The sequence below is a fragment of the Chiloscyllium plagiosum genome, unplaced genomic scaffold, assembly GCF_037043375.1.
Source record: "Chiloscyllium plagiosum isolate Xiang-an unplaced genomic scaffold, Cpla_swu_hap1 HiC_scaffold_4, whole genome shotgun sequence".
Classification (NCBI taxonomy): Eukaryota; Metazoa; Chordata; class Chondrichthyes; order Orectolobiformes; family Hemiscylliidae; genus Chiloscyllium; species Chiloscyllium plagiosum.
In genome coordinates, this window is record NW_028270142.1 from 135,497,214 (window position 1) to 135,523,000 (window position 25,787).

A 25,787-nucleotide genomic window follows, 5' to 3' on the forward strand; every position below is an offset into this window, starting at 1 on the left:
CTTTCCTTGACTCTGGAAACTACAGTCTGATACTTAAACACAAGCACAGTTTCAGATTTTCCCACACAACAAGCCTCATCAAGCTAATCCTGCCTTTGTATTTTCTTTCTGAGCTATAATCTTGCCTCAAGTAAATATCTGGTGAACTTTCCAATCCCAATCTCAACCGTTCTGAAGTATTAATTGTCCACAGGTTTCTTTCAAGTCATTCATAATCCCTAGAATTTTGCTGATCCATCGTGGGCGGCACGGTGGCACAGTGGTTAGCACTGCTGCTTCACAGCGCAAGAGACCCGGGTTCAGTTCCCGCCTCAGGCGACTGACTGTGTGGAGTTTGCACGTTCTCCCCGTGTCTGCGTGGGTTTCCTCCGGGTGCTCCGGTTTCCTCCCACAGTCCAAAGATGTGCAGGGTCAGGTGAATTGGCCATACTAAAAAATTGCCCGTAGTGTTAGGTAAGGGGTAAATGTAGGGGTATGGGGTGGGTTTCGCTTCGGCGGGTCGGTGTGGACTTGTTGGGCCGAAGGGCCTGTTTCCACACTGTAATCTAATCTAATCTAATCTAATAATCTAATCTAATCTATGTGGAGCTATTACATTGCATTAGGACTTCCCTGAGCATCCTACACAGAACCTGTGTAGTTCAACTGCTTTCCCAGCAGTACAGTTAACAACAGCACTGCCTATGGAGTCTGCCATTCTTCCTTGCCTTACTCCACCATTCAATGAGATCGTGACTGATCTTTGGCTTGACTCCATATAACCCTTTGGCCCATAGCCCTTAATAATTTTGTTTAACAAAAAAAATCAATTTCAGTTTTAAAATTAACAACTGATCGAGCATCAACTGCCATTTGTATAACAGTTCCAAACCTATACCACCCTTTGTGAGTAGAAATTCTTCCTAAAATCTCTCCTGAACAGTCTAGTTCTAATGTTTAGACTGTGCTCTCTTGTTATACAGAATCCAACTAGTGGAAATAGTTTATTTTTATCCACCCTGTATTTTACTATCAATGTTTTCAGATGTAGAACATAGAAAAATACAGCGCAGTACAGGCCCTTTGGCCCTCGATGTTGCGCCAATCCAAGCCAACTATCCTCCATATGCCTATTCAATGCCCGTTTAAATGCCCATAAAGAGGGAGAGTCCACCACTGCTACTGGCAGGGCATTCCATGAACTCACGACTCGCTGAGTAAAGAATCTACCCCTAACATCTGTCCTATACCTACCACCCCTTAATTTAAAGCTATGCCCCCTCGTAATAGCTGATTTCATACGTGGAAAAAGGTTCTCATGGTCAACCCTATCTAAACCCCTAATCATCTTGTACACCTCTATCAAGTCACCCCTAAACCTTCTTTTCTCCAATGAAACCAGCCCCAAGTGCCTCAGCCTTTCCTCATACGATCTTCCTACCATACCAGGCAACATCCTGGTAAACCTCCTCTGCACCCGTTCCAGTGCCTCCACATCCTTCCTATAGTATGGCGACCAAAACTGTACACAATACTCCAGATGCGGCCGCACCAGAGTCTTATACAACTGCAACATGACCTCAGGGCTCCGGAACTCAATTCCTCTACCAATAATTCCTCTACCAATAATTCATTCAGAATTGAATATGATCCTCCGGCTGAGGAACTAAATCATGTTTTGTAAAGGTGATTGAGAACTGTGTAAATTTTCTCAGTATCAATCATAATATCAGATATTTTATGAAAATATATATTATTATTCTTCTAATTATTACTTTCCATAACAGCTTGTTCACTTCAAACTCTTTTGACACTGTTGGAGATGATGCCTTCCTTGGTCTTTCTCAACTCAAATACCTGTAAGTAAATAAAAAATCTGAACATGTTCATATTGTGCATAGATTGTGTATCAGGAGTATGAAAGTATTGAAATGCTTATTCCTCCCCCTCTAGGTTTGTAGAAAACAACAAAATCCAATCCATCTCAAGGCATGCATTTCGAGGACTCAAGTCTCTAATTCACCTGTAAGTATATCTTCTCTCATTTGATATAACCTACACATTTAACATGAAATAACATTCCAGTACCTAAAGTTCAAGTGTTCTTGAGGCAAGTATAGTAATGAACACCAACAACATCTTGTGTTGTGCTGAAACAATTATTGTACAAGCTATACTGGAAATAGGATACCATATAAAAAATTCACACAAAACTCATTACAAGTATTATCAAAATTATTCAAAGTTGCTTAAAATTATATTGAACTTGCAGCATAGAAACAAGCCATTTGATCTAATACCAATAGTATTGGTCCAACCAGCTGATACTAGGGTTGATGCTCCACAAAGATTCACAGGATTGGTTAGCTTAGTTGATTAGATGAATAGCATGTGTTACAGAAGGACACCAGTTTTGAGGGTTCAGTTTTTGTGCTGACGGAGGTAGTTTATGGAGGTTGCCTTGTCACTTTTTTATTTACTCATGGATGTGGGCATTGCTGGCTCGGCCACCGTTTATCGCCCTTCCCAATTGCCCTTGAGAAGGTGGTGGTGCGCTGTCATCTTGAACCACTGTAGTCAACGTGCGTATGTATACCCACAATGCTGTTAGGGAAGGAATTCCAGGATTTTCACCCAGTGCCAGTGAGGGAATGGTGATAGATTTTAAATTCAAGCTTGGAGGGGAACTTGCAGGTAGTAGTGTTCCCATGTATCTGTTGCCCTTGTCCTACAAGATCGAGGTGGTCATGGGTTTGCAGTGTGCTGTCTAAGGATCTTTGGAGGATTTCTGCAGTGCAACTTGTAGATAGTACACACTGCTGCTATTGATCGTTGGTGGTGGAAGGAGTGGACGCATGAGGATGTGGTGCCAATCAAACAGGCTGCTTTGTCCTAGATAGTGTCAAGCTTCTTGAGAGTTGTTGGAGCTGTGCTCATCCAGGCAAGTGAGGAGTATTCCATCACACTCCAGACTTGTGCCTTTTACAGGCTTCAGGAGGTCTGGAGATGAGTTACCCACTTCTGTATTCCTAGCCTCTGATCTGCTCTTGTAGTCACGTATTTATGTTAAGTCCAGTTGAGTTTCTGGGTAATGGTAACCCTCATGATATTGATAGTAGATGATTCAGTGATAGCAATGCAAAGGGACAGTGATTAGATTATATTATTGGAAGTGATCATTGTCTGGCATTTGTGTGGCATGAATTTACTTGCCACACTAACCTTACCCCATACGTTTGAAGTGGTGTCCTTTAAGTTACATATACAGGGCAACCTCAATAATCCGAACATCGATTATCTGAATTTCAGAATATCCGAATATGATTTCAAGGTCCTGATGCTTGGGTAAACTGTGTTATTCAACATTTGATTATCTGAACAAAATACTCGCGGCTTGTGTCGGTCGGATAATCGAGGTTGTTCAGTATATATAAAACCACCTCTGACTCCATAATACAAAGATACCAATATTCTTTGTGAACTATGGTAAATTACTTACATTTATAGAGTCATTTTCAGCACTTGCTCAGTACAGAATTTGGTATAGTGTCCATTGGTATGCTGTCACACCTTGGTTGGGAGTTCAGTGGAAAATGTGTGCAAAATGACCATAAATAGCATTTAAGCTATTTCTCTGGAATTTCCACCAGTGCTTTCGTGGTATTACCATGATAAACCCCAAGAAGTCAGGGTGGCTATTTCATTTGATTGCAACAATTATAAAATTAGCTTTGACAGTTTAAAATAAAACTTCAAGTAAATGTAATTTGAAATGCAGTTCCAAGGAGATGTAAGTCTGTATGTGATTCAGTACTCCCCACAATCTGGTGATCTTGTGCAGGCCACTACAAAGCTGCATGGTATAGAAGATAGGAAAAGAAAGTGTCATGTAATTGGATGGAAGGGGTGGGAGTGAGTAAATTACTTACACTGGAAATATTCTATGTTAGAGTATGCCATTTTTTCAATATTAATATTCATTTTGAGAATAGACATTTTTGTGGCTTGGTTATTTTCTAGAGGAGTATTTTACTATTCATCATTTTTCAATCACTCACTAATTCTTTATTTTGTCTTTCAGTGAAATTTGCTAAATTGGAACTATAGGTCAGTATAGAAGGTCAGTGCTCTGTCACAGGGGCTTCCTGTCCTATCTGTACTGGACTAAGTAGTGTAATAATAAGAATCAGGGCCGTGGTTATTTGACGATGCTAATCTTAGAAGCTTCTCAGGGGAGATAGTAAAGCTCTGTCTCGGTCAAAGGAAATAAATCAACAACTTGATAGAGTTGAGCTGTCAAGAATCCTCTCTGGGACAGTTACATATCATGTAACTTTTGCCCTTTTGTCAGTGGTTGGTATTACATAATGTCATAGATATTCTTAGCGACTCTAATGCACTAATCCAATGAAAAGCTTTAAATGGCATTGCGAACCATAAGAGCCTTGTATGAGTAGATTAAAATGATGATCAATGGACTGTAATTTGATCACTGTCTTGTCAAGAGGCATTTTTTTCAATTGGGAAATGATACAAAAACAAGGTTGAAAGAGCAAGGCATTGCCAAGGTTAAAAAAAATTAGAAGGTGAATTAAATACTTGTAAATGGATGACACAAAGCTTTTTACAAAGTTGTTTGAGGAGGGGAAAAGTCAGGGAAGTTTAGTATGTGTGCTATTGAGGTGCTGAGAAACATGATTTGGAAATAAATGTAAGTATTAATTTCAGTGCAGCAGCACAGATATAAGGTGGAAGAGACACACAGTATCTGAGATCTGAAGACAGTGGCAGTGGCATTGTTGTGCCCCAAGTGTAATGCAAAGCATTGGGCCCAATTTCATTTTACTGATCAAAATGTGCTACCTGTATACATTAGCTCAGTAATAACAGACTATAATAGAACATAAAGCAGGACAGCACAGGAACAGGCCTTTCGGCTCACCATTTAGATGCTAACCATGATGCCATTCTAAACTAATCCCACCTTCCTGCACATGGTCAATATCCATTTATTCCCAGTCTGTTCCTCTGTCTATCTAAATGTCTCTTAAACCTTGCTATTGTATTTGCTTCTAATACCTTCTTTAACAATGTGTTCCAGGAAACTAATACCCTCTATGTAAAAAACAGTTTTCCTCACACATCTCCTTTAAACTGTCCCCCCTCACCTCAAACTGATGCCCCTTTTATTTGATATTAGCACCCTGGGAAAAAAGATTCTGACCGTCCATCCTATACATGCCTGCCATAACTTTATATACTTCTAGCAGGTCACCCCTCAGTTTCTGATGCTCCAGCAAAAACAATCCAGGTTTGTCCAACATCCACTTATAGCTAATATATTCCAATTTAGGCAACATCCTGGTAAACCTCTTCTGCACCCTCTCCAAAGCTTCCACATTCTTCCTATAATGTGGCAACCAGAACTGCGCACAGTACTCCAAATGTGGATTATTATATAACTGCAACATGACTTGTCAACTTTATACTCAGTGCCTGACTGAGGAAAGAAAGCATGCTGTACACCTTCTTTACCAACTTTTCCACATTTGTTGTCACTTTCAGTGAGCTATGAACTTGCAACCCAAGGTCCCACTATCTCTCAATGTTCCTAAGCATCCTGCCATTTAGTACATACTTTCCTCTTGCATTTGACCTCCCATAATGCATCGCCTGAGACTTGTCTGGATTAAAAGCCTTCTGCCATTCTTAACCCAACTTTCCAACTGATCTATTTCTTGGCTGTATCCTTTGACATCCTTCCTTACTATCCTCAACTCTACTAATTTTGGTGTCATCTGCAAACTTACTAATCAAACCATCTACATGTTCATCCAAATCATTTATCTGTATTAGTACTCCAGCACTGATCCTTGTGGAATACCATGGGTCACAGACCTCCAGTCAGAAATACACTCCCTCCACACTGCCCTCTATTTTCTGTGACCAACTGATTTTGTATCCAACTGATCAACTCACAAAGGATTCCATGTGAATTAATCTTCTAGATTAATCTTAATATCCTTAATCTTCTAGAATCGCCGAGATCTTTTCGCCAGGGTAGGGGAGTCCAAAACTAGAGGGCATGGTTTAAGGTGAGAGGAGAAAGATTTAAATGGACCTCAGGGACAGCTTTTTCATGCAGAGGGTGGTGCATGTGTGGAATGAACTACCAGAGGAAGTGGTGGATTCAGGTACAATTACAACATTTAAAAGGCATCTGGATGTGTATATGAATAAGAAGGGTTTGGAGGGATATGGGCTGTGTGCTGGCAGGTGGGACTAGATTGGGTTGGGATTTCTGATTGGCATGGACGAGTTTGACCAAAGGGTCTGTTTCTGGTGCTGTACATTCCAATGACTCTTATGGCTGTAATTGGTTGTATGAAGGTATATGATGGGAGTGGAGGAGAATCAAAACTCAAATAAGTGCACGCAGATTCGAACAAAGGAGATGAGGCGGTTTACCAAGGGAATAACACAACCTTGACTTGTGGGTGAGGAAAGTGGATAGGTTTATCTCATTAGCATCCCAGGGTTCACAAGAAGGGACATTGAAACTGATGCAGGAATGTGAGGTATACTTTCAGGAATGTGACACTATATAATTAACAAACAGCATGATGTAGGCATATCTGACTCGAGGACAAACAAGCAAGTCACTTTAAAACTGAAAGCCCGGTTCAACAAACTATTGAGACTCCTGTTTCTTTGCATGTTGCTGATCATGGCAGTCTAAAATGCTGGAATTAAACTGCAGGTACTAAAGGAATAGAAAGGTCTAATAATTACTGTTATTAGACAAATTTACAAAGTACTGTAGTTATTGAGTCAGAGTCATTGAGATGTACAGCATGGAAACAGACCCTTCAGTCCAACTTGCCTATGCCAACAAGATATCCTAAATAAATCTAGTCCCATTTGCCAGCATCTGGCTCATATTCCTCTAAACCCTTCCTATTCATGTACCCATTAAGAGGCATTTGGATGGGTATATGAATAGGAAGGGTTTGGAGGGATATGGACCGGGCACTGGCAGGTGGGACTAGATTGGGTTGGGATGTCTGGTCGGCATGGACGGGTTGGACCGAAGGGTCTGTTTCCATACTGTACATGTCTATGACTCTAAATGTTATAATTGTACCCGCTTCCACTACTTCCTCTGGCAACTCATTCCATGCACACACCACAATGTATGAAAAAGTTGCCCCTTAGGTCCCTTTTAAATCTGATCTTACATTTGTCACCTCCACTTTACTGCTTTTTACCCATAAACCTTGATTTCCGTTCTGATCAAGAATCTATCTCTCTCAGCCTTAAATATACACAAGGACCCTGCCCCCACAACTCTATATGGCAAGGAGTTCCAAAGACACAAAACCCTCTGAGAGAAGAAATTCACCCACATCTCATTTTAATTTGGTTTCCCTTTATTCTGAGATGTACATTACTGAACATTAATGAAAAGGATGCTGCAAGATAAAACAAAGTTCTTTCTTTATAGCAAGGTTCTATAAAGAGGTTCATTTTCATAAGCTGATATATCCAGTTGTTGAAACTGCCTCCAGCTGTAACTAGAGCAGCATTACTTGCAGGGGAAACGAATCAATGTTATTGAAAAGGACAACTTCCATTTATTTAGCATCATGTAGAACTTCAGAATGTCACAAAGAGTTTCGCAGCTAATAATATACATTTATTGCTGAGAAATGATATGTGCTGATGAAGCTTCTCATCTTACACTTGTCAGGATAAATGTATGAATGCCAAATTTCAAAGAATTTCAAATTCTACTGCATGAGACAAGGGTGATGATTGGTTCGTAAATTGATAAATTGGCAAGATAATTGGCCAAAGGATCACAATGGAGAATATTAGAAATTATATTCTTGAGATTTGCAATCATGGGCTGATTAAGTACTATCAGTAAGAGACTACTGTTAACAATTGAAAGAACAGATTGATACAATTCACCAGTCACTGGGACATATGGATGATGTTCTTGGCATTACATTAGCATTCTGGATCAGTGGTGCTGGAAGAGCACAGCAATTCAGGCAGCATCCGACGAGCAGAAAAATTGACGTTTCGGGCAAAAGCACTTCATCAGGAATTAGCATTGACATTCATATACCATTCTGCTTGATTTTGTATTAGGAAAATGTTATTTTGGTTTGATGGCAGCACCTTGTTAGGGGAAGGTACCATTTGTGTTGACGCTGCATAGTTGCAGTGTAGAATGGCTGCTTTAAATGTTGCACTATTGCCTCATGCAGTACAAATTGTTGTTCCCTTTGAAATTTGGCATTCTTGCATTTGTTTTGATGAATGCAAGACAAAAAGCTTCAACACCATGTTTCTTTTTTCAACAATACTCAAATTCTCTATTACAAATGACTAAATATATTTTAATTTATGTACTGTCACTGCTGTAATAAAAATATGGTAACCAATTTGAGCATAGCATGGTCTCACAAGTGAAAATGATTTTGATGAATAATTGAACATTCTTTTGTGATGTCAATTGAGGGAGGGACACTAGGAGAACTCCCCAGCTCTTCTTTGAATAATGCCACGGAATCTTTGTTTGTACACTTCGGAGGGCAGATTAGGATTGATTTAAACTCTCATCTGATAGCATGTCTGGCGGTATATGACTCCCTCAGTGCCGCACTAAAGCTTCAGCCAGGATTATGTGCTGATTTCTGATCATTTTGAATACTATCTGAGAAGTAGATAACTCAATTTGGAAGCAGTATTTGAATGCTAGATTGATTGTCTACTAGATCCTAACAACACAAGACATCTATGCAGGTTTAAATGTTAAAAATCCCAAACAGTTTCTCACTTAACAGCTCTTCTACCATCTTAGAGCTATCAAATCATTGCATTTCATGTTTACGATATAACACCAGGCAGAAGATTCATAAGATCCTGACGAAAAACTCACACAGTTGAAACATGAACTTTACAAAGAAAATTGAACAGGCAATGTATTTAAGTACTGTTATAAGAAGCAATACTTACAAGTACAAAGAATATCTGTATTTTGTGCCCATAAATTTCATAGGAATCTACAAAATGATATTTTTGTATGGATGTGGTAAGGTATGGCAAGAAAGCAGTAGGGTTGATTTGTAGTGCTTATGGATTAAAGTTTGGACAATGTAACTTTGCCTGAAGCAGGATCAAATCTAATAAGTAGCAAACCCTATACAGGATGCAGAATGTGAACTGAGCTGGTCTCAATGCAGATCTATGTTGAACTTGACAGACATCAAATGCAATGTAACTGTAAATAACACAATTTCTCAATTTTTGTTTTGACAGAAGCTTGGCAAATAACAACCTTAAGACACTTCCAAAGGATGTATTCAAAGGGCTGGATGCCTTGACTAATGTGTAAGAATGACCTGTAATTATGATTGTGTCACTCATCTAATAGTATTGCAAACATTTATGCTAAATAATGTGCCATAAGGCTCACTGATATATTATAATTTATGAAAGAATCGGGGAGGCAGGTAGAGTTAGCACAAAATGGATGCATGGTGACTCAGTGGTTCGCACTGCTGCCTCACAGCACCAGGGACCCGGGTTCAGTTCCAGTCTCGGGTGACTGTCTGTGTGGGCTTGCACATTCTCACTGTGTTTCCTCCGTGTACTCCAGTTTCCTCCCACAATCCAAAAAGATGTGCTGGTTAGGTGAATTGGCCATGCTAAATTGCCCATAGTGTGAGCTTTAGTCAGGGGTAAATATAGGTAGGGGAATGGGTCTGGGTGGGTTACTTTTCGGAGGGTTGGTGTGGCCTTGTTGGGCTGAAAGGCCTGTTCCCACACTGGAGGGATTCTAATTCTAATGTGGATTTTCCAAATTTGCCAGCTATGTTTCACTCTACCTGATTTTCAGTTCCATTGTGTAAAACTGGCTACTGATTCACTGTTGCTCAAAGATCACCCCCACTATTCTCCTTCCCACCCGAAGGCTCTTAGGGCTATTATTTTGCACAATGTCTACTGAATCCAAGAGATTGTGAGTTTTCAGCTTTGAGAGGAGTGAAATATTTTGGGGGCATAAACAGATTTGTAAAAGATTGCTGCACAGTCATTTATACTATTTCACTGCATCAAATAAAACTGTGGCAGGATATCGAGAATCCTTGTGGAATTTGGTCATAATGTGCTTTAGACAAATCTGGTTCTGAAATATATAAGATCTGAATGGAGTCTGGCAATAAAATTAAAACCCACAAATACAATGAGCATATACTCTTTGCGCAAAACTTAATTAGATAGTGGAATATTTGCAACATTGGGCATCATGGTGGCTCAGTGGCTAGCACTGTTACCTTACAGTGCAAGGACCTTAGGTTGGACTCCAGCCTTGGGTAACTGTCTGTGTGGAGTTGTATGTTCTCCCTGTGTCTGTGTGGGTTTCCTCTGCTTTCTCCGGTTTCCTTCCACAGACCAAAGATGTGCAGGTTAGGTGAATTGGCCATGTTAAATTGCCCATGGTGTCCAGAGATGTATAGGTTAGGTGGATTAGCCATAGGAAATTCAGGGTTATAGGGATAGGTTAGGAGTTGGGTCTGGACGGGATGCTCTTTGGAGGTCTGGTGTGGATTCGGTGGGCCGAATGGCCTGCTTCCACACTGTAAGGTTCTCTGATTCTATGCCTCCTGATGTACCACTGCAAGGTGAGCAGAATCATTTCAGCAACCGAATAAATGGTGATTTCTACTATATTGTGTTTAGTGTTATGGGCTGGAGATAGGTAGAGTGGAGGTTGGTTAGCTCAGTTGGCTGGGTGGCTAGTTTGCAATGCAGAGTAATGCCAGCAGTGCGTGTTCAGTTCATACTCTCTGAGGTTACTAATGAAGGCCCTGCATTTCTAACCTCACTTTCTGCCCGAGATGTGGTGATCCGCAGGTTAAACTCAGAACCAGTCATCTCTCCTTCTAATGGGAGTGCAGCTCTATAGTCCTCTGGGATTGTGGCAACATTACCATTTAGGAGATTGAAAGAAGACATACAGAAGCTCTAGGTGCCAATATTAATATAACAGGGATTCAAGGTCAGTATTCGAGCTCCAAGAGCAATCCGCACATTATTTCGTTCATCAAGATAATTTTAAACAAATCCATCTGGCAAGTCATGACAAGGTTGGTTAACTGCTCATTTTACACTGAGAAGGGAAAGGGCAAAATAGATTGGTCGAGTGCTTGCCTCCATTCCAGATTCTTTAGATGATGACCTTGTTTCAGACAATCACCACATGTAGCTGGATGTTTCAATGATGCCAACCACCTTCCATCTTGAGAGATATCACTGCTGTTGGCTATCTCCCTGATGATAGGAAGTGAAGGATCAACTGCTTTAGATTTCACATCTGCGAGATTACTTATATCCAGCGTGTGGTAGAAGACCCTCAGAACAGGTTTTTATGATTTTGAAGGATATACATCTACCTTGGGTATTTGCTACTTTGCAAATTTTGATGAATTTTCAACTATCATTGGCTACAATAAGAGCATCTGCTTTGTACAGGCTTTCCTTTGGCACTTGAAAGTGTGAGCTAGCAGCTCGGTTTTAAAACAGTTCAGTCGTTTCTTGGTCACTATTACTAACTTTTAAATTCCAAATTAATTTTGTTTAAACTTCGAGGCTGCTTGTGGGATTTGAACTCATGACTTCAGATTATCAATCCAACATAATACTACATTACCATTCTAATTAAATTGAAAATAGTTTTCTGATGTCCTCAGTGTCAAAGTCATCTACCTTTGCCAATAATTTCAGGTCTCTGGCCAGGAGTTAGTACGCTTGGAAAAAGAAAAACAAATTGCTGGAGAATCACAGCAGGTTTGGCAGGTTTGGAAAACAAAATTAAGTCCAGTGACCCTTCTTCAGATGTATTAGAACTCTTGGGCTTCTTAGTTCCAAATTATTTCTTCCATCTTCAGTGAAACAGTCCTCTTGCCATTTGTAATCTGAGTGTTTAACGGGTGGAATTTGCAGAGTTATGTCTGTCATATACCAATAGTGATACTGCTGGTTTTGAAGGTCGAGGATCAACACAGCACAATGCTGCTTGATTTGGCTCTGAGTTTGGTGGCTCAGTTGGGGAATGTTTTGGTCATCAAAGGGCATGACTTCTGAGAATTTGGGTGACAATCTGGCATTAACAAAGTTGCAGTCTTCGTGGTACAACTTGCATTTCTTTCAACGGGCCTTGAGTGTGCTGCATGAGAAATTTATTTATTTGTTTGGTTATTGTACGTTTGCAGAGGCTTTGATTTGGTTCATACTTGCACTTCACTGGTTAGTTATTTGCTCACCAGATGGCAGCTTGGAGGGAGCATTGAAGGTAGCTTTGGCTTCTTAAATTTGGTAAGGCTTAAACTGTACCAGTTTCAGTTACTTATTGTACCTTGGCTCTGCTGAGATTCCTCAAAGTTTAGAGCAGAGCAGAGGTTAGTGGGTGCATGGCTGAACACAGACTACTTGCTTTGGATTTTACAGCATTCTATTAAGCTGAGTCAGCAACTCACCTGGTACACATCACACACTCCTAATTATTATTACAAATTATTGTTCTACTCAAGCCATATCCAATAGGAATGGTCATCAGTTTTCAGGTTCCAGACTTAAACATTTTTTAAGACTACAATTTAATCCCCCAGTTAATTGATGACTCTTGAAGCAAATGATTTTGAATTTAAATAATAATTTGACGAATCTCTGGATATATATATAATGATTTGGGATTAACCTCAATAGAGGCCTTACTGGAAGATTTGGAAAAGAATTGACAAAAACAGAGGGTCACTTAGACATTTCTTGCATTTCACTGCTGTCTTTAAAACCTCTTTGCTTTGATTACAGGAGTGCAACAGTATAAATAATTGCATACAATTTCAGTGTCCCTCTTCAGTCAATTAATATCTGGAGAGTAAGTCTTTTTCATGACTCATGTACGGCTTACCCATCTAATTATTCTGATGCTATTGAGAAGTATTTAGTTCTGTGCTGAGAATGCCTTTATGAGATTTCCTCCCACAATCTCGGATTGCTAGGAATTATCCAAGTAGTTCTTGTGTCTTGGTGAATTAAACCTGAGACATTAACAACATAAAGGTAAGTACCTTTACCTCATGTTTTATCATGGAACAGAAAAAGTGAAGGCATTCTGATGTGGAACTGATTTGCTAAAACGTGATTACAACTCCTGTAACCAATTAAAAAGAAAACTTTTCTTTCTTGATGTATTTTAAAGAAAGTAAAGCAGAAAGAAACTTTGATCAATATCCAGCTAAAATTTATCAGAAAAAGAAGTGTTTGAAGAAGAGTTATGTTAAATTGACAATTGATTGAGAACACTCATCATTGCCCAACCATTAACATTAAAAACATACTCACTCTTTTGTTGAGATCGCTGATCCCAGGCAACCTACACTAGCTGGAGGCTGATTTTGGTGCATCGGATTTGTCAGGAGCTTGGTGTTAATATAATGACATAACACTAATTGATGAAGTTCCATTTAAAATGAAGTGTTTTCTTAGGATAAGGATGGATACTGGGTGGAAATATTGTGCGGGGAGAAAGTGAGGACTGCAGATGCTGGAGATCAGAGCTGAAAATGTGTTGCTAGAAAAGCGCAGCAGGTCAGGCAGCATCCAGGGAACAGGAGAATCGACGTTTCGGGCATAAGCCCTTCTTCAGGAAATATTGTGCTATGAGCAAAAAAAATCATTAACAAGTACTTGTATTACATGTATGTAATAAATTCATGTGTCTTTTATTTCCTTTTATCCCACTGAACTTTCTTTACTTATAGCAATTTTGCATCATTCTCTATCATAGAACCGATGTTGTGATGTGGACCTGTTTAGCTAAAGTTCAGTTACAATTATTGTAAAGCAATTCAAGAATGAAACTTTTTTTCTTTTTTGATGTCTACTTAAGACATTGGTGAAGAAAATGAGTTGGTTTATAAAACCATTATGTTGTCGAGGCACCTTTATAATTTATATTCCCATAGAATAATCAGATTTGGCAAACAGAAAACAGTGCCTGTTTATTCAATAAATTAAGCAAGGTTTAAAAAAGGTATTTTGGAATTGCTTATTTGACTTCCCTGTATTTCTCATTGATGTTGCAAGCTTAGTACTCAGAAAACTTGGGAAAGTACAGCAGCTTAATTTTATTGAGAACATTTACATGCAATGAGACTGCATTGCTGAGCTTTTAAGCCTGGCATTTTCAGTCTGTGTAAATACTTGTTTTCAGGAGCAGGAAAGCTGATGTTCCTCCATCAGCTGTGAATTTCCAAAGACCATTTCTCAACCATAATTATGTTTCATTGCAGAGATCTTAGAGGGAATTCTTTTCATTGTGATTGCAAACTGAAATGGCTAGTGGCATGGTTAAGCAGCACAAATGCAACGGTTGATCAGATTGACTGTGCCAGTCCGGCAGAGTATCAGGATGATAAAATTAATAATCTCTCACTGAAGGAATTCGACTGCATAACTACAGGTGATTGCAGCAAATACTTCATCAGGATTAAAACTGAACAGTCTAATTTACACATCAATTAATTTCTGCCTTTTTTATTCTTTCAGAATTTGTCCTTGATCAGTCTCTACAGTTTCAGTCCCTTTCCATTGAAGCCTTCACTTTCATGAATGATGCCCATGTTGTTATTGCTCAACCTATCGTGGGGAAGTGCAGCTTTTTTGAATGGGATCATGTGGAGATGGTTTTCAGAAATTATGACAACATTATTGGTAAAATAGTCAGCTCCCTGATCTGTGTTGAAATAATAATGAGCTGTTGAAGCTTCCTTGATCCTTTCCCCTCTAAACCACTAACAGCCCAACATGTTGGTTCCCATGTCAACTAATAATGGTAACAGTTCCATCTTTACATATTGCCCATCTCTTGTTCCATTCTGGTTTATTGAATATCTCCTCAGAAAAAAAAAACCCTTTACTCCAAGGTCCATGCAAACTACTGTCCATCTTAAACCTAAATTTTCTTTCCAAAGTCTTCAACTGTGAGGCTTTTTTCAATCCTGTTTCCACCTTTTCCGGAACTGCATGCTTGAATTCTTGGAATTAGGTTTACACCTCTAACATAGTGCTTAAACAGCTATTATCAAAGTCACAAATGACAAAAGTAACCATTCCTCCTCAACCTCCCTTCAGTTTTGACATCCTCCTCGAACTCCTCTCCATAATTATCCAGCTGGCTGGGATTGTTTTTACCTTGGATCCCATTCTTATTTTGGTTTCATTCATTAAGGGTATATGGGAGCTGCTGATTGGGTCAGTATTTATGATAAATTCTTTATTGTCTTTGAGAAGGTGGTGGTGAAGTGCCTTCTTGAACTGCTGCAGTACACCATAGTGCTTTTAGAGAGGGAGTTTCAAGACTTTGACTCGGTGATGTCTTGTAGCTGAGATGACTGACCCACCACCTTTCTGCTAAGTGTGATTCCAAGCAGCAGGGAGTTAATCTCTGATTCTGGAGTCATTGATTCCAGTTTTGGTAGGGCTTTCTGATGCTATGTCTGGTGAAAATATGGCCTTGATGTCAGGGGCAGTCACTTTTATCTCATCTCTGGAGTTCAGTTCTTTTGTCTATGTTTGAACCAAGGCTGTAATAAGGTCAGGTGCTGAGTGGCCCTGGTGGAATACAAATTTAGCTTCTGTGGGCAGTGAGCAGGATATTACTTAGCAAATGCTGCTTGATAGCACTGTTGTTGACAGTATCCATCAGTTTATTGATAACCAAGAATAGGCTGAAGGCCCAGTAATTGGCAAAGTTAGGTTTGTCCTGTTTTTGTATACAGAATATACCCATGCAATTTTCCACATTGCTGGCTAGTTGTCATCATTATAGCTTTACTGGAACTGCTTGGCTAAGGGCGTGGCAAATTCTGGAGCACAGATCTTCAGTACTATTGTCAGGGCACATAGTCTTTTCAGTATCCAATGCCTTGATTTGTTTCTTGATATCAAGTAGAGTGATACGAACTGGATGAAGAATAGAATGTGTGATACTAGTGGAATCCAAAGGAGGCTGAGAACATTACAATTCACACCTCTGGCTGAAGAGATTTTTATTCATTGATGGAATGTAGACATTGATATGTGTGCTAGTGTTTATTGCGTATCATGAATTGCCCTTGAGAAGATAGTGGAGCACTGTCTTCTTGAATTCCTCCTGTCCATTTGCTGTGAGGGAGGGAGTTCTAAGATTTTCACCCAGTAACACTGAAGGAATGGCAATATAAATCCTACATAGGATGGTGAATGTCTTGGAAGGGAATTTGCGGGTGGTGGTGGTCCCATGTATAGGCTGCCTTTGCCCTTCTTGATGATATTGGTTGCAGATTTCAAAGGTGTTGTCTAAGTTGCCTTGGTGAACTTCTGCAGAGCAATGTAGAATGGCCAATTGTGTATGTGCTGCTGAAAATCAAGCCTCCCAGTCTTTTCACACTTCCCAGCATTTATAGTCCTGCAAATTACAACAATTGAGGTACCGATCCAGGCACTTTTTAAAATAGTTGAGGTTTTCTGTCTCTATTCCCCCTTCAAGCAGTGAATTCCAGATCGCTAACACCCTTCAGGTGAAACCACATTTCCTAATCTCCCCTCTAATCTTACTACTCATCACTTTAAATCCATGTACTCTAGTCATTAACCTTCTTGCCAAGGTCCTTCCTATCCCTCTATTCATGCCCCTACCACTTTTATATTATCTTGACCGAATCTACTCTTTGCCTCCTTTGTTCAAGGCGAACAACCCCAACCTGTACAATTTTTCCTTATGGCTGAATTTCTCCAAACTTGGCCACATCTTCATCAATTTCCTCTGCACCCTCTCTAGTGCAATTTTGTTATAAGGTGAAAAAGATTGCGCACATCAGTCAAGTTATAGAAGGAGTAAAACAGATGCCTCCCTGGCCATTGACCCCTATAATGATGGCGGCTATAAACCCAGGGCCTAACCCCAAAGAAAGTCGTGTCAGCACCAGATCAGTGTAAACATGGGACCAGAAACTTCTTCATTGTGGTCTGCAACCCACACCACATCTTTGTGAAGCCTTCTTTCAGACTCAGTAGCTCCATCGGTCCTCACTAACTTGTAGATGGTTCATACTGTTTTTATTCAGCACTGGTGATGGATGTTTGTGGATGTGGTGTCATTCAAATAGGCTGCTTTGTCCTGAATAATATGAAACTTCTTAAATGTTGTTAGAGTTGCAGTCATCCAAGCAAGTGGACACTATTCCACCAAACTCTTGGGACTTGTGCCTTGGTAGTCAGGATCTGGGAATCAGTGCAGGATTCCTGGCCATTGGTGAGTCCAGTTCAGTTTCTGGTCAATGGTAAGCCCCAGAATATTGATAAAGGGATTCAGTGCTGGTGATGCTATTGAATGTCAAGGGATGACAGTTAGATTCTCTGTTGTTGAAAATGGTCAGTGTCCAACATTTGTGTGACATGAATGTTCCTTGCCACTTGACAATCAAACCTGGATATCATCCATTCTTGCTGCATTTGAAGTCGGATTGCTTTAGTGTCTGGGGAGTCGGGAATTATACTGAACTTATGCGATTATCAACAAGCATCCCCACTTCTGATTTTATGATGGAGGGAAGATCATTAATGAAGCACCTGAATATGGGGTGGGCCAAGGCCACTTGAGGAACTGTTGCAAAGATGTCAGGCTTTGCCTGACTTCCAAAAACCACAAGCATCTTCTATGTACCAGGAATGACTCATAGAGTCATAGAGATGTACAGCACAGAAACAGACCCTTCGGTCCAACTTGTCCATGCCAACCAGTTATCCTAACCCAATCTAATCCCAGCTGCCAGCACCCGGCCCATATCTCTCCAAACCCTTCCCATTCATATACCCATCCAAATGCCTTTTAAATGTTGCAATTGTACCAGCCTTCACCACTTCTTCTGGCAGCTCATTCCAAACACGTACCACCCTCTGAGTGAAAAAGTTGCCCCTTAAGTCACTTTTATATCTTTCTCGCCTTACCCTAAACCTATACCCTCTAGTTCTGGACTCCGCCAACCCAGGGAAAAGACTTTGTCTATTTATCCTATCGATGCCCCTCATAATTTTGAAAACCTCTATAAGGTCACTCCTCAGCCTCCAACCCTTGAGGGAAAACTGTCCCAGCGTGTTCAGCCTCTCCCTATAGCTCATATCGTCCAAAGAATGAGAGGTGATTTCATTGAAACCTACAAAATAATTAAAGGGATAGACAGGTTAGATGCAGATATGATGTCTCCTTGCTTGAGGTGTCTCAAACCAGGACCTGCAATTAAAAATAGGGATGCAGTGGCAAACCGAGATGAGAATTCTTTTATTCACAGGTGGCCAATCTTTGGAATTCTGTCCCCAGAGGGCTGTGAAAGCTCAGTTTTTTAGTCTATTTAAAGTGAAGATTGAGAGATTTCTGATTACCAATGGGTGCAGAGGGTTTTGGGATTGAATGGATAAAAGGCATTGAAGTGTTCCGTCAGCCATGATGCTATTGAATGATAGCATGAGGCTTGAAAGGGTGAATATTCTTGTCTTGTTTCTACATGCTTATCAGGACGATAGCCTTCTTAATTGCTTGCTTCACTTGCATATTAACTGTCCTTGTTTCATGCAGAGGGTATGTACTCTTTTCTCACATGAAATCACCCATTACCTCATGATTTATGAAATTATGCCTCTGCTTTAAAATTCTTGTCCTGGTTTGCATATCATTCCATGACCTCATCCCTCCCTATCTCTGTAACCTCCTCTAGCCAAACATGCCCTCTAACTGAACCTACATCCCTCTAATTCCTGACTCGTGCATATTTCCAATTAATTGCTGCACCCTTGGTGACTATAGCATCAGCTGCCTGGGTCTCAGTTTTGAAATTCCCTCCCTAAAGATGGCAATTTCTCTTTCATTGTTTAAGACACTCCTTCGAACCTACCTCAGTGACAAAACCTTTGGTCATATGCTCTTAAAGTCTGCTTTTAGGGTTCGAATATCATATTAAAATGCTCCCATGAATCATCTTGAGATATTTTATTTTGTTTAAGGTTGTGCATGTAAATGCAAGTTGTTATAGTAACCTGTCCAGTTTTAGGCCTGACAATTTGAGATCGCTGTGCTCCTCAAATGATGGCCTCTTCCCTGTCTCTAATTTTGAGTGCTCTGTCATATCCTAAATTCTAAAAATGTTTCCCTAAACCTCTGTGTTTCTCTATTTCATTTTCTTCTCAAAGATGCTCTTAAAACCTGTGTATTTGACCAAGACCTTTTAAGTCTGGAGATCACAGCGGGTCAGGCAGCCTCCATGGAGAGAGAACAAGAAACATTAGCTTACTCTCTTTCCGTGGATGCCGTCTGACTCACTGTGATCTCCAGCATTTGTTCCTTTCAGCACAGATTCCAGCTTCTGCTATAATTTGCTCCAACTTTTAAATCTGGATTGGTGTGAAATTTTGTTTTTAACATCCTTGGGTAACTTTACTGCTTTAAAGACATTTTCTATGCAAGCTGTTAATTATTAAAATATTTTCCCCATTCTGGGGCCCTATTCCAATTATTCCAACAAAAAAAATGACAGCCTGAACAATGATAAGTGTTAGATCCTTTTTTTTCTCTCTGCACATTAATAACTAACCTTCCTTCTCCTGATGTAGGCAGCTCCACTGTGTTTTGCAAACCACTGATCATTAATGCTCAGCTGTTTGTTATTGTGGCCCAGCTGTTTGGTGGCTCCCATATCTACAAAAGGGATAGTTTTTCCAACAAGTTGATCAAGATGCAAGACGTGGACAACTTCAAAATCAGAAAACCCAATGACATTGAAACATTTGAAATAGAAGGAGAGAGGTACTTTGTGATTGCAGACACATCAAAGGCTGGGTCAACTACTGTGTACAAGTGGAATGGGAATGGCTTCTACTCCCATCAGAGTCTACATTCTTGGTTCAGAGACACAGATGTGGAATACCTTGAAATAGCAAACAAGCCACATTTAATCTTGTCAAGTAGCTCCCAACGTCCTGTCATCTTCCAGTGGAGTAAAAGTCAGAAGGAGTTTGTGTGGCGCACGGATATTCCAGACATGGAAGATGTGTATGCAGTGAAACATTTTGTTGTCAATGATGATCTCTACATTTGCCTGAACAGATTCATAGGTGACTCCAAAATGATGAAATGGGAAAACTCCCGGTTTGTGGTGAAACAATCCTTTCCTTCCCGTGGTGCCATGGTTTTTCAACCCCTCAGAGTAAACGACTGGCAATACGCTATCCTTGGGAGTGACTACTCCTTCACCCAGATCTACCGCTGGGAAAACAATAAAGAGAAATTTGTAAAATTCCAAGAACTAAACATCCAGGCTCCACGATCATTTACATATGTGGTGACAGACAATCGTGAGTTCATGTTCAGCTCAAGTTTCAAAGGAAATACACAAATATACAAACATATCACCATTGATGTGAGCACAATATGAGAAAACATTCAAGTCTATTTAAGAATCAGTGAAATGACATCTTAAAAGCAGCTTTGGGTAATAATACTTACATGGACATGATAATGAAACATATGCATGATTTATCATTGTTCCGCAATGAATGCTATCAGGTTCTGGTTTATTGGGAAAAATATTTCTATTTCGAGTGTTCATTTTCCCAGTTTTCAATTGCATTACACATAGTGGTTTCTGAACTCTTACCGTGACACAGTGAGCAATTAACTGTTGTACTTTGCTGATACAAGCTGTAAATATTTGTGATCATACCTGTTACTACAGCCAATATTGAGATGCACATTTTCATTTATTTATTCTACTGAATGAACAATCTTACAAATAAAATATTTACATTTTTGTGCTGTTTTTAACAAAAATTATTTCACACCATTAACTTCCGAAGGATAGTGTTCTCTTTACTAATGTGAGAAATATTAAATGGAAGATTTTGATTGTTCCTGTTTATATTCAATAAATATGCTTGTTTCCCAAGATATATGTTTATGATTTTGAAACAGTTAGCAAGCAGAAGTCTATAATGAATTTATTGATGGTTTCTCTATGAGAAGACTGAAAGCCTGCGGGAACTTTCTGGCGCCTTAAGTAAGACGTTGGGTGATGAGCAGTGGCCACAAGGTGGCCCTAAAGGTAATCAATTGGTTAAATCAGCCCAGCGATTGATTTGGTGATGAAACTTGGGCTCTAAAATGAAAGAATTGATTGGACTGTGACGGCAATTTTGTAATGAAAGCCATAAAGAATCAGTTTTGCGCTCTTGGCAGGATATTGCCACCCAAATTGGAAATTGAATTAACTAATGATGGTACCATGAAATCTGTTGAGGTCCTCAAAAATGAACGTGCTTGAGTCAAACGTCAACAGAAACAAGGAAAAGTCACCAGTGACTGGTAAACAAAAAGAACTGCAGTTCGATGGCTGGCTTTGATTTGGGCATGGGAGACAAGGAAAATTCCGACCTAGATGATTGGTGTTCCTATCTATGCTTTGCACCACCACCCCCTCCCCTACCCCCACACCAACCCCCACCTATCCTGCAAGTGAATCTTAATGCGCCCCCCCCACATTATTTCCGCCCCTGCTGAATCAGCAATTCCAGAGCCCCAAGCGCCCCCTGCCCTAACTGTATCCCCATAGACTGTTCAATCTCCTGCTTATCAAACTGTTGTTCCACCTAACCCTCAAATTCCCGTTGTTCCCCTCTCGCCGACCTGTATTTTTCCCACCTGGATTTATCCCCGCTAATGTTGCTCTTTCTGCCATTGTTCAGGTTCCTGTTAATTCGGCAACTGCGGCTCATCATCAGACATATGCTGCTGCCGTAGGCACGCCTGTTGCCACACCCCCTCCTCAGTTTACTAACCCTGTTGCTTAGGACACTCGCAGTCGACAAAAATCAAAAGCTCACCAATCCTCTAAAAACAACTTGTTCGACAATCAGAAACCCCATTGAGTTCCTCTTCCAAGGACTCGGGAGCCAAAATACCTGCATCAGGCATGTTCCCTATGAGAGAACTGCCAAACCCTTGGGTTGGTGCTCCCGGTCAAAACACCAGTATCTGTGTCTATTGTCCGTGGAAGCCCCATGAAATTATGTCCATTCTCAGTAATGGGCCATACCGGCATCCAAGGCTCCTCAACAGTTTGTTGATTTCCTAAACAGCATAATTAAAGTTTATGATGGCATTGCCCAGGACCTTTGGGCCCTTATTCAACAAATTCTTACCTGTACTGAATATGCCCATTTCACTGAACGCACTGGTTACAATGATTTCACTGCCCTCTCCAATGCTATAGCTCACAATCAGCAGCAACAGGATGATATCCTTACTGCTGCATCCGCCATACTTGCAAACCCTATTGATCTTACCCGTATACTCAAATTTCGCCCCAAGGTAAGGAGTCTGCTGAAGATTTCCTTGAATGATTCCAAGAATACTATGAGTCCTGTTCTGGGGATCAAGCCTTGTATTTTCATGCTGTCAATCTCTATATAACTCCATGTTATTAAACTGTCTGCCACCCTCTGTCGCTACAGCGGTCAAGACAAACACCCTGGACTGGGTCGATGCTAATCCTAATCAACTCCATCGTTCTATTAAGGCTTTGTGGAAATATCTGAGCGAAGACAAAGCTCCAACCCACGTAAAGTCAGAATTTGCCCAGGAGGAGACTTCTCAACAACTATCTGTGCGTTGCAGTGGCGGCCCTGCACCCATTCAAGGCCACAGTCGTGGGCGTGGCTGAGGGGCCTCACAGGCAGTCCCCTCAGGGCTGTTTTAATTATGGCAACCCATATCACTGGGCTCGTGACTGCCCAACCCGAGGCTGCTTTATTTGTGGCCACCCTCTACATTGTGCCTCTAATTGCCAAAAAGGGGGGAATTAAGGAAGCACATATGGAAATTACCCTCAGGACCCCTGACAACTGGGGGAAATTCTCTAATAATATCACCCTTTGCTACAAGCAAGAGGCAGAGGATGAGTCACTAATGTTTTGCAAAAGAACCCCTTTTCTCAATGACTAGGTAACTTTCCCTTACAGTCTGTGTCTTCCAAGCAGGAACCCACAGCTTTACTTAAAGTTGGCAACAGATGGTATCCTTTTCTGACTGACACAGGGGTCTCAATGTCTTCTGTGAAATCTGACATGAACCTTCCAATCTCTAAGGAGACAAAGAAATTATCTGGCTTTCAAGGAGAAACACACAAATATCCACTTTCTGATCCAGTTCCTCTCTATTTCCAAGGCTATTCCCTGGATCACCGCTTTGTGATCATTACCACATTATCCTGCAATCTAATGGGATGAGATCTGTGTGCTTTCCAAGTAAAGCTTGCCTGCTCCATGATGGTGTCCAACTTGATTCTAACTCAGCTGAGCACCAATTGTACGTGTCCACTAAACCCTGATGGTGGTCACTTGACCTTGACCCCCAAGGGTCTGAAAGTCACAGCACCCTTGCTTATGATCAGACAGGCCAAGACAAATCCCTTAAAGATTTCTTCAGCGACTTGATTGGTACTGAATGGACTATACAGATCTTGGCTCGGGTCACCGGTCCAGAAGGCGAAGCAGATTTTGTTCAAATACTCTCTCACCTGTGGAAACAAGGTCTCAGCCCCTCATATCACCTGGAAGGTTAATCCGCCTCATCAAGCTAAGGACCTGGGCCCCTTGGTCCACCTTGTAGTCACCAGGGCTGATCCACACTGCTATCAGCTGCAAACATTCCAAGGAGGGATGTCTATCCTCTACTATCCAACTACCTCTCACAATGCCACACTCCGGCACGATGAAGGTCGAGATATTTTGATTTAGTCCACCCTGATGTATGGGCCAAAACATCCTCCATGTTGGACTCACAGATTGCAAACTCATTCAGATTGCTCTCAAACCAAATGTTAATCTACTATCCATCCGCCAATGCCCGCTGAAACAACAAGCGATACCGAGCCTTACTGTTTTAATTGATGACTTTCTCCACCAAGGCATTCTGGTCCCTTGCCAATCACCCTGTAACACTCCAGTTATGGCTGTCCTAAAACCTGGCAAGCCTGACCAGTAGAGATTGGTTCAAGACTTAAGAGCTATCAACGCCATTGTGCAGCCTCATCATGCCCTGGTCCCAAATGCAGCTCATATTCTAGCCTCGGTACCATCAGATGCTAATTTGTTTGCTGTTGTTGACCTGCAACATGCCTTTTCCTCTCTGCATCTTCATGAAGTCAGTACCTATTCACCTTTACCTTTAATGGACACCAGTTGAGGTGGACTCGACTACCTCAAGGCTTCATACACTCTCCAACCCTTTTCTCTCAGGCCTTACAGAAACAATTGCGGTCTCTAACCCTCACAGGTGGATCTGCACTGATCCAATATGTAGACGCCCTTCTTGTTGCCAGTCTGGATGAAGAATCCAACCACTTTGATGTCGTCCTCCTCCTCAACTATCTGAAATGCCTGGGCAATGTATAACCTCCAAAAAAGGTTTCCATTCCATAACATCAGGTAAAGTTTCTAGGTTTCATCCTGTCTGCAGACTCATGCGCTCTTGAACAGAGCCACATCACTCCTATTGTCAACTTCTCAGTCCCAACAACTGCGAAACAAGTATGGCAGTGGCTGGGCATGGACAACTTCTGCCGACAATGGATTCCCAACGCTGCCCTCCTCGTTAAGATGTTGACCCCATTTACCTCCTATGAAGGTACTTCGACCTCTCCTCAGAGGCAAAGCAAGCCTTCGATTAACTTAAGCAAGCCTTGTCACAAGCTCCAGCTTTGGGCAGACTACTCTATGTCAGACTCTTCCAACTGTACTGCACTATTCTAAATGACTGTGCTTCCTCAGTTCTCACTCAACTACATGGTGATTGACACCGCCCAGTTGCCTATTTCTCTACTAAACTTGAAGTTGTTGCTTTAGGACATCCCTGTTGCACCCAAATCTTAGCTTGCAGTCCGCAGAAAACCTCACACTTCAGCAGGACATTGTTATCTACAGTTCTCATGCGGTAATCGCCCTGTTGGGACAATTGCAAACTCAACATTTGACTGCTATTTGCTAAAACTGTTATGAGGTTTACCTCTTCAACAATCCCTGACTGACCTTTAAGTACTGTACCACCATTAATCCTGCCGATTTCCTTGCACATCCCCCTTCACCCTTATCCGCTCCTGATCATGATTATTTTATCCTCATCAATGAGGACATCCAAATTCGTCCAGATCTTTCGGATGCCCCAATCTCAGATCCTGATATCAATATGTTCACTGATGGTAGTTCCTGTACTGACCATACAGGTACTCACCTTTCAGGCTATGCAATAGTTGATGACCATGGCTCCGTCCTAGAGTCTGCTGCCTTTCAGACTCCCTTTTCTGCCCAACAAACTGAGCTTTTTTGCCCTGAACCATGCCTGCATCCTCGGAATGGGTGTTTGTGTTAATATTTACACTGACTCCCGATATGCTTTTGGGGTTGTGCATGATTTTAGATAACTCTGGAAAAACAGAGGTTCTTGACATCATCTGGTACTCCCATTTCCCACTGCCAGCTTGTCTCAGATCTTTCAACCGCACTCCTGCTCCCAAAACAAGTTTCTGTTGTCAACTGTACTGCCCATACTACTGGCCAATCCCCTGTCGACATTGGTAACCGTGTTGCTGATGATGTTGCAAAAGAAGCCTCTCGTGACCATCTTTCGTTCTCATCGAAAATTGGAG

At 40.9% G+C, this 25,787-nt stretch overlaps 1 protein-coding gene across 1 annotated transcript in view; it reads left to right on the plus strand.

Annotated features, from left to right (window-relative positions):
• LOC122548844 (leucine-rich glioma-inactivated protein 1-like) overlaps positions 1–21,028 on the plus strand; it is a 30,277-nt gene extending 9,249 nt beyond the window's left edge. The window contains exons 4-9 of the mRNA XM_043687692.2: positions 1,767–1,838; positions 1,933–2,004; positions 9,310–9,381; positions 14,349–14,518; positions 14,605–14,769; positions 19,702–21,028. Coding sequence (XP_043543627.2) covers positions 1,767–1,838; positions 1,933–2,004; positions 9,310–9,381; positions 14,349–14,518; positions 14,605–14,769; positions 19,702–20,522 — 1,372 coding nt within the window. The 3' untranslated portion in view covers positions 20,523–21,028. The remainder of the gene's footprint in view (positions 1–1,766; positions 1,839–1,932; positions 2,005–9,309; positions 9,382–14,348; positions 14,519–14,604; positions 14,770–19,701) is intronic.
• The last annotated feature ends 4,759 nt before the right edge of the window (positions 21,029–25,787 follow it).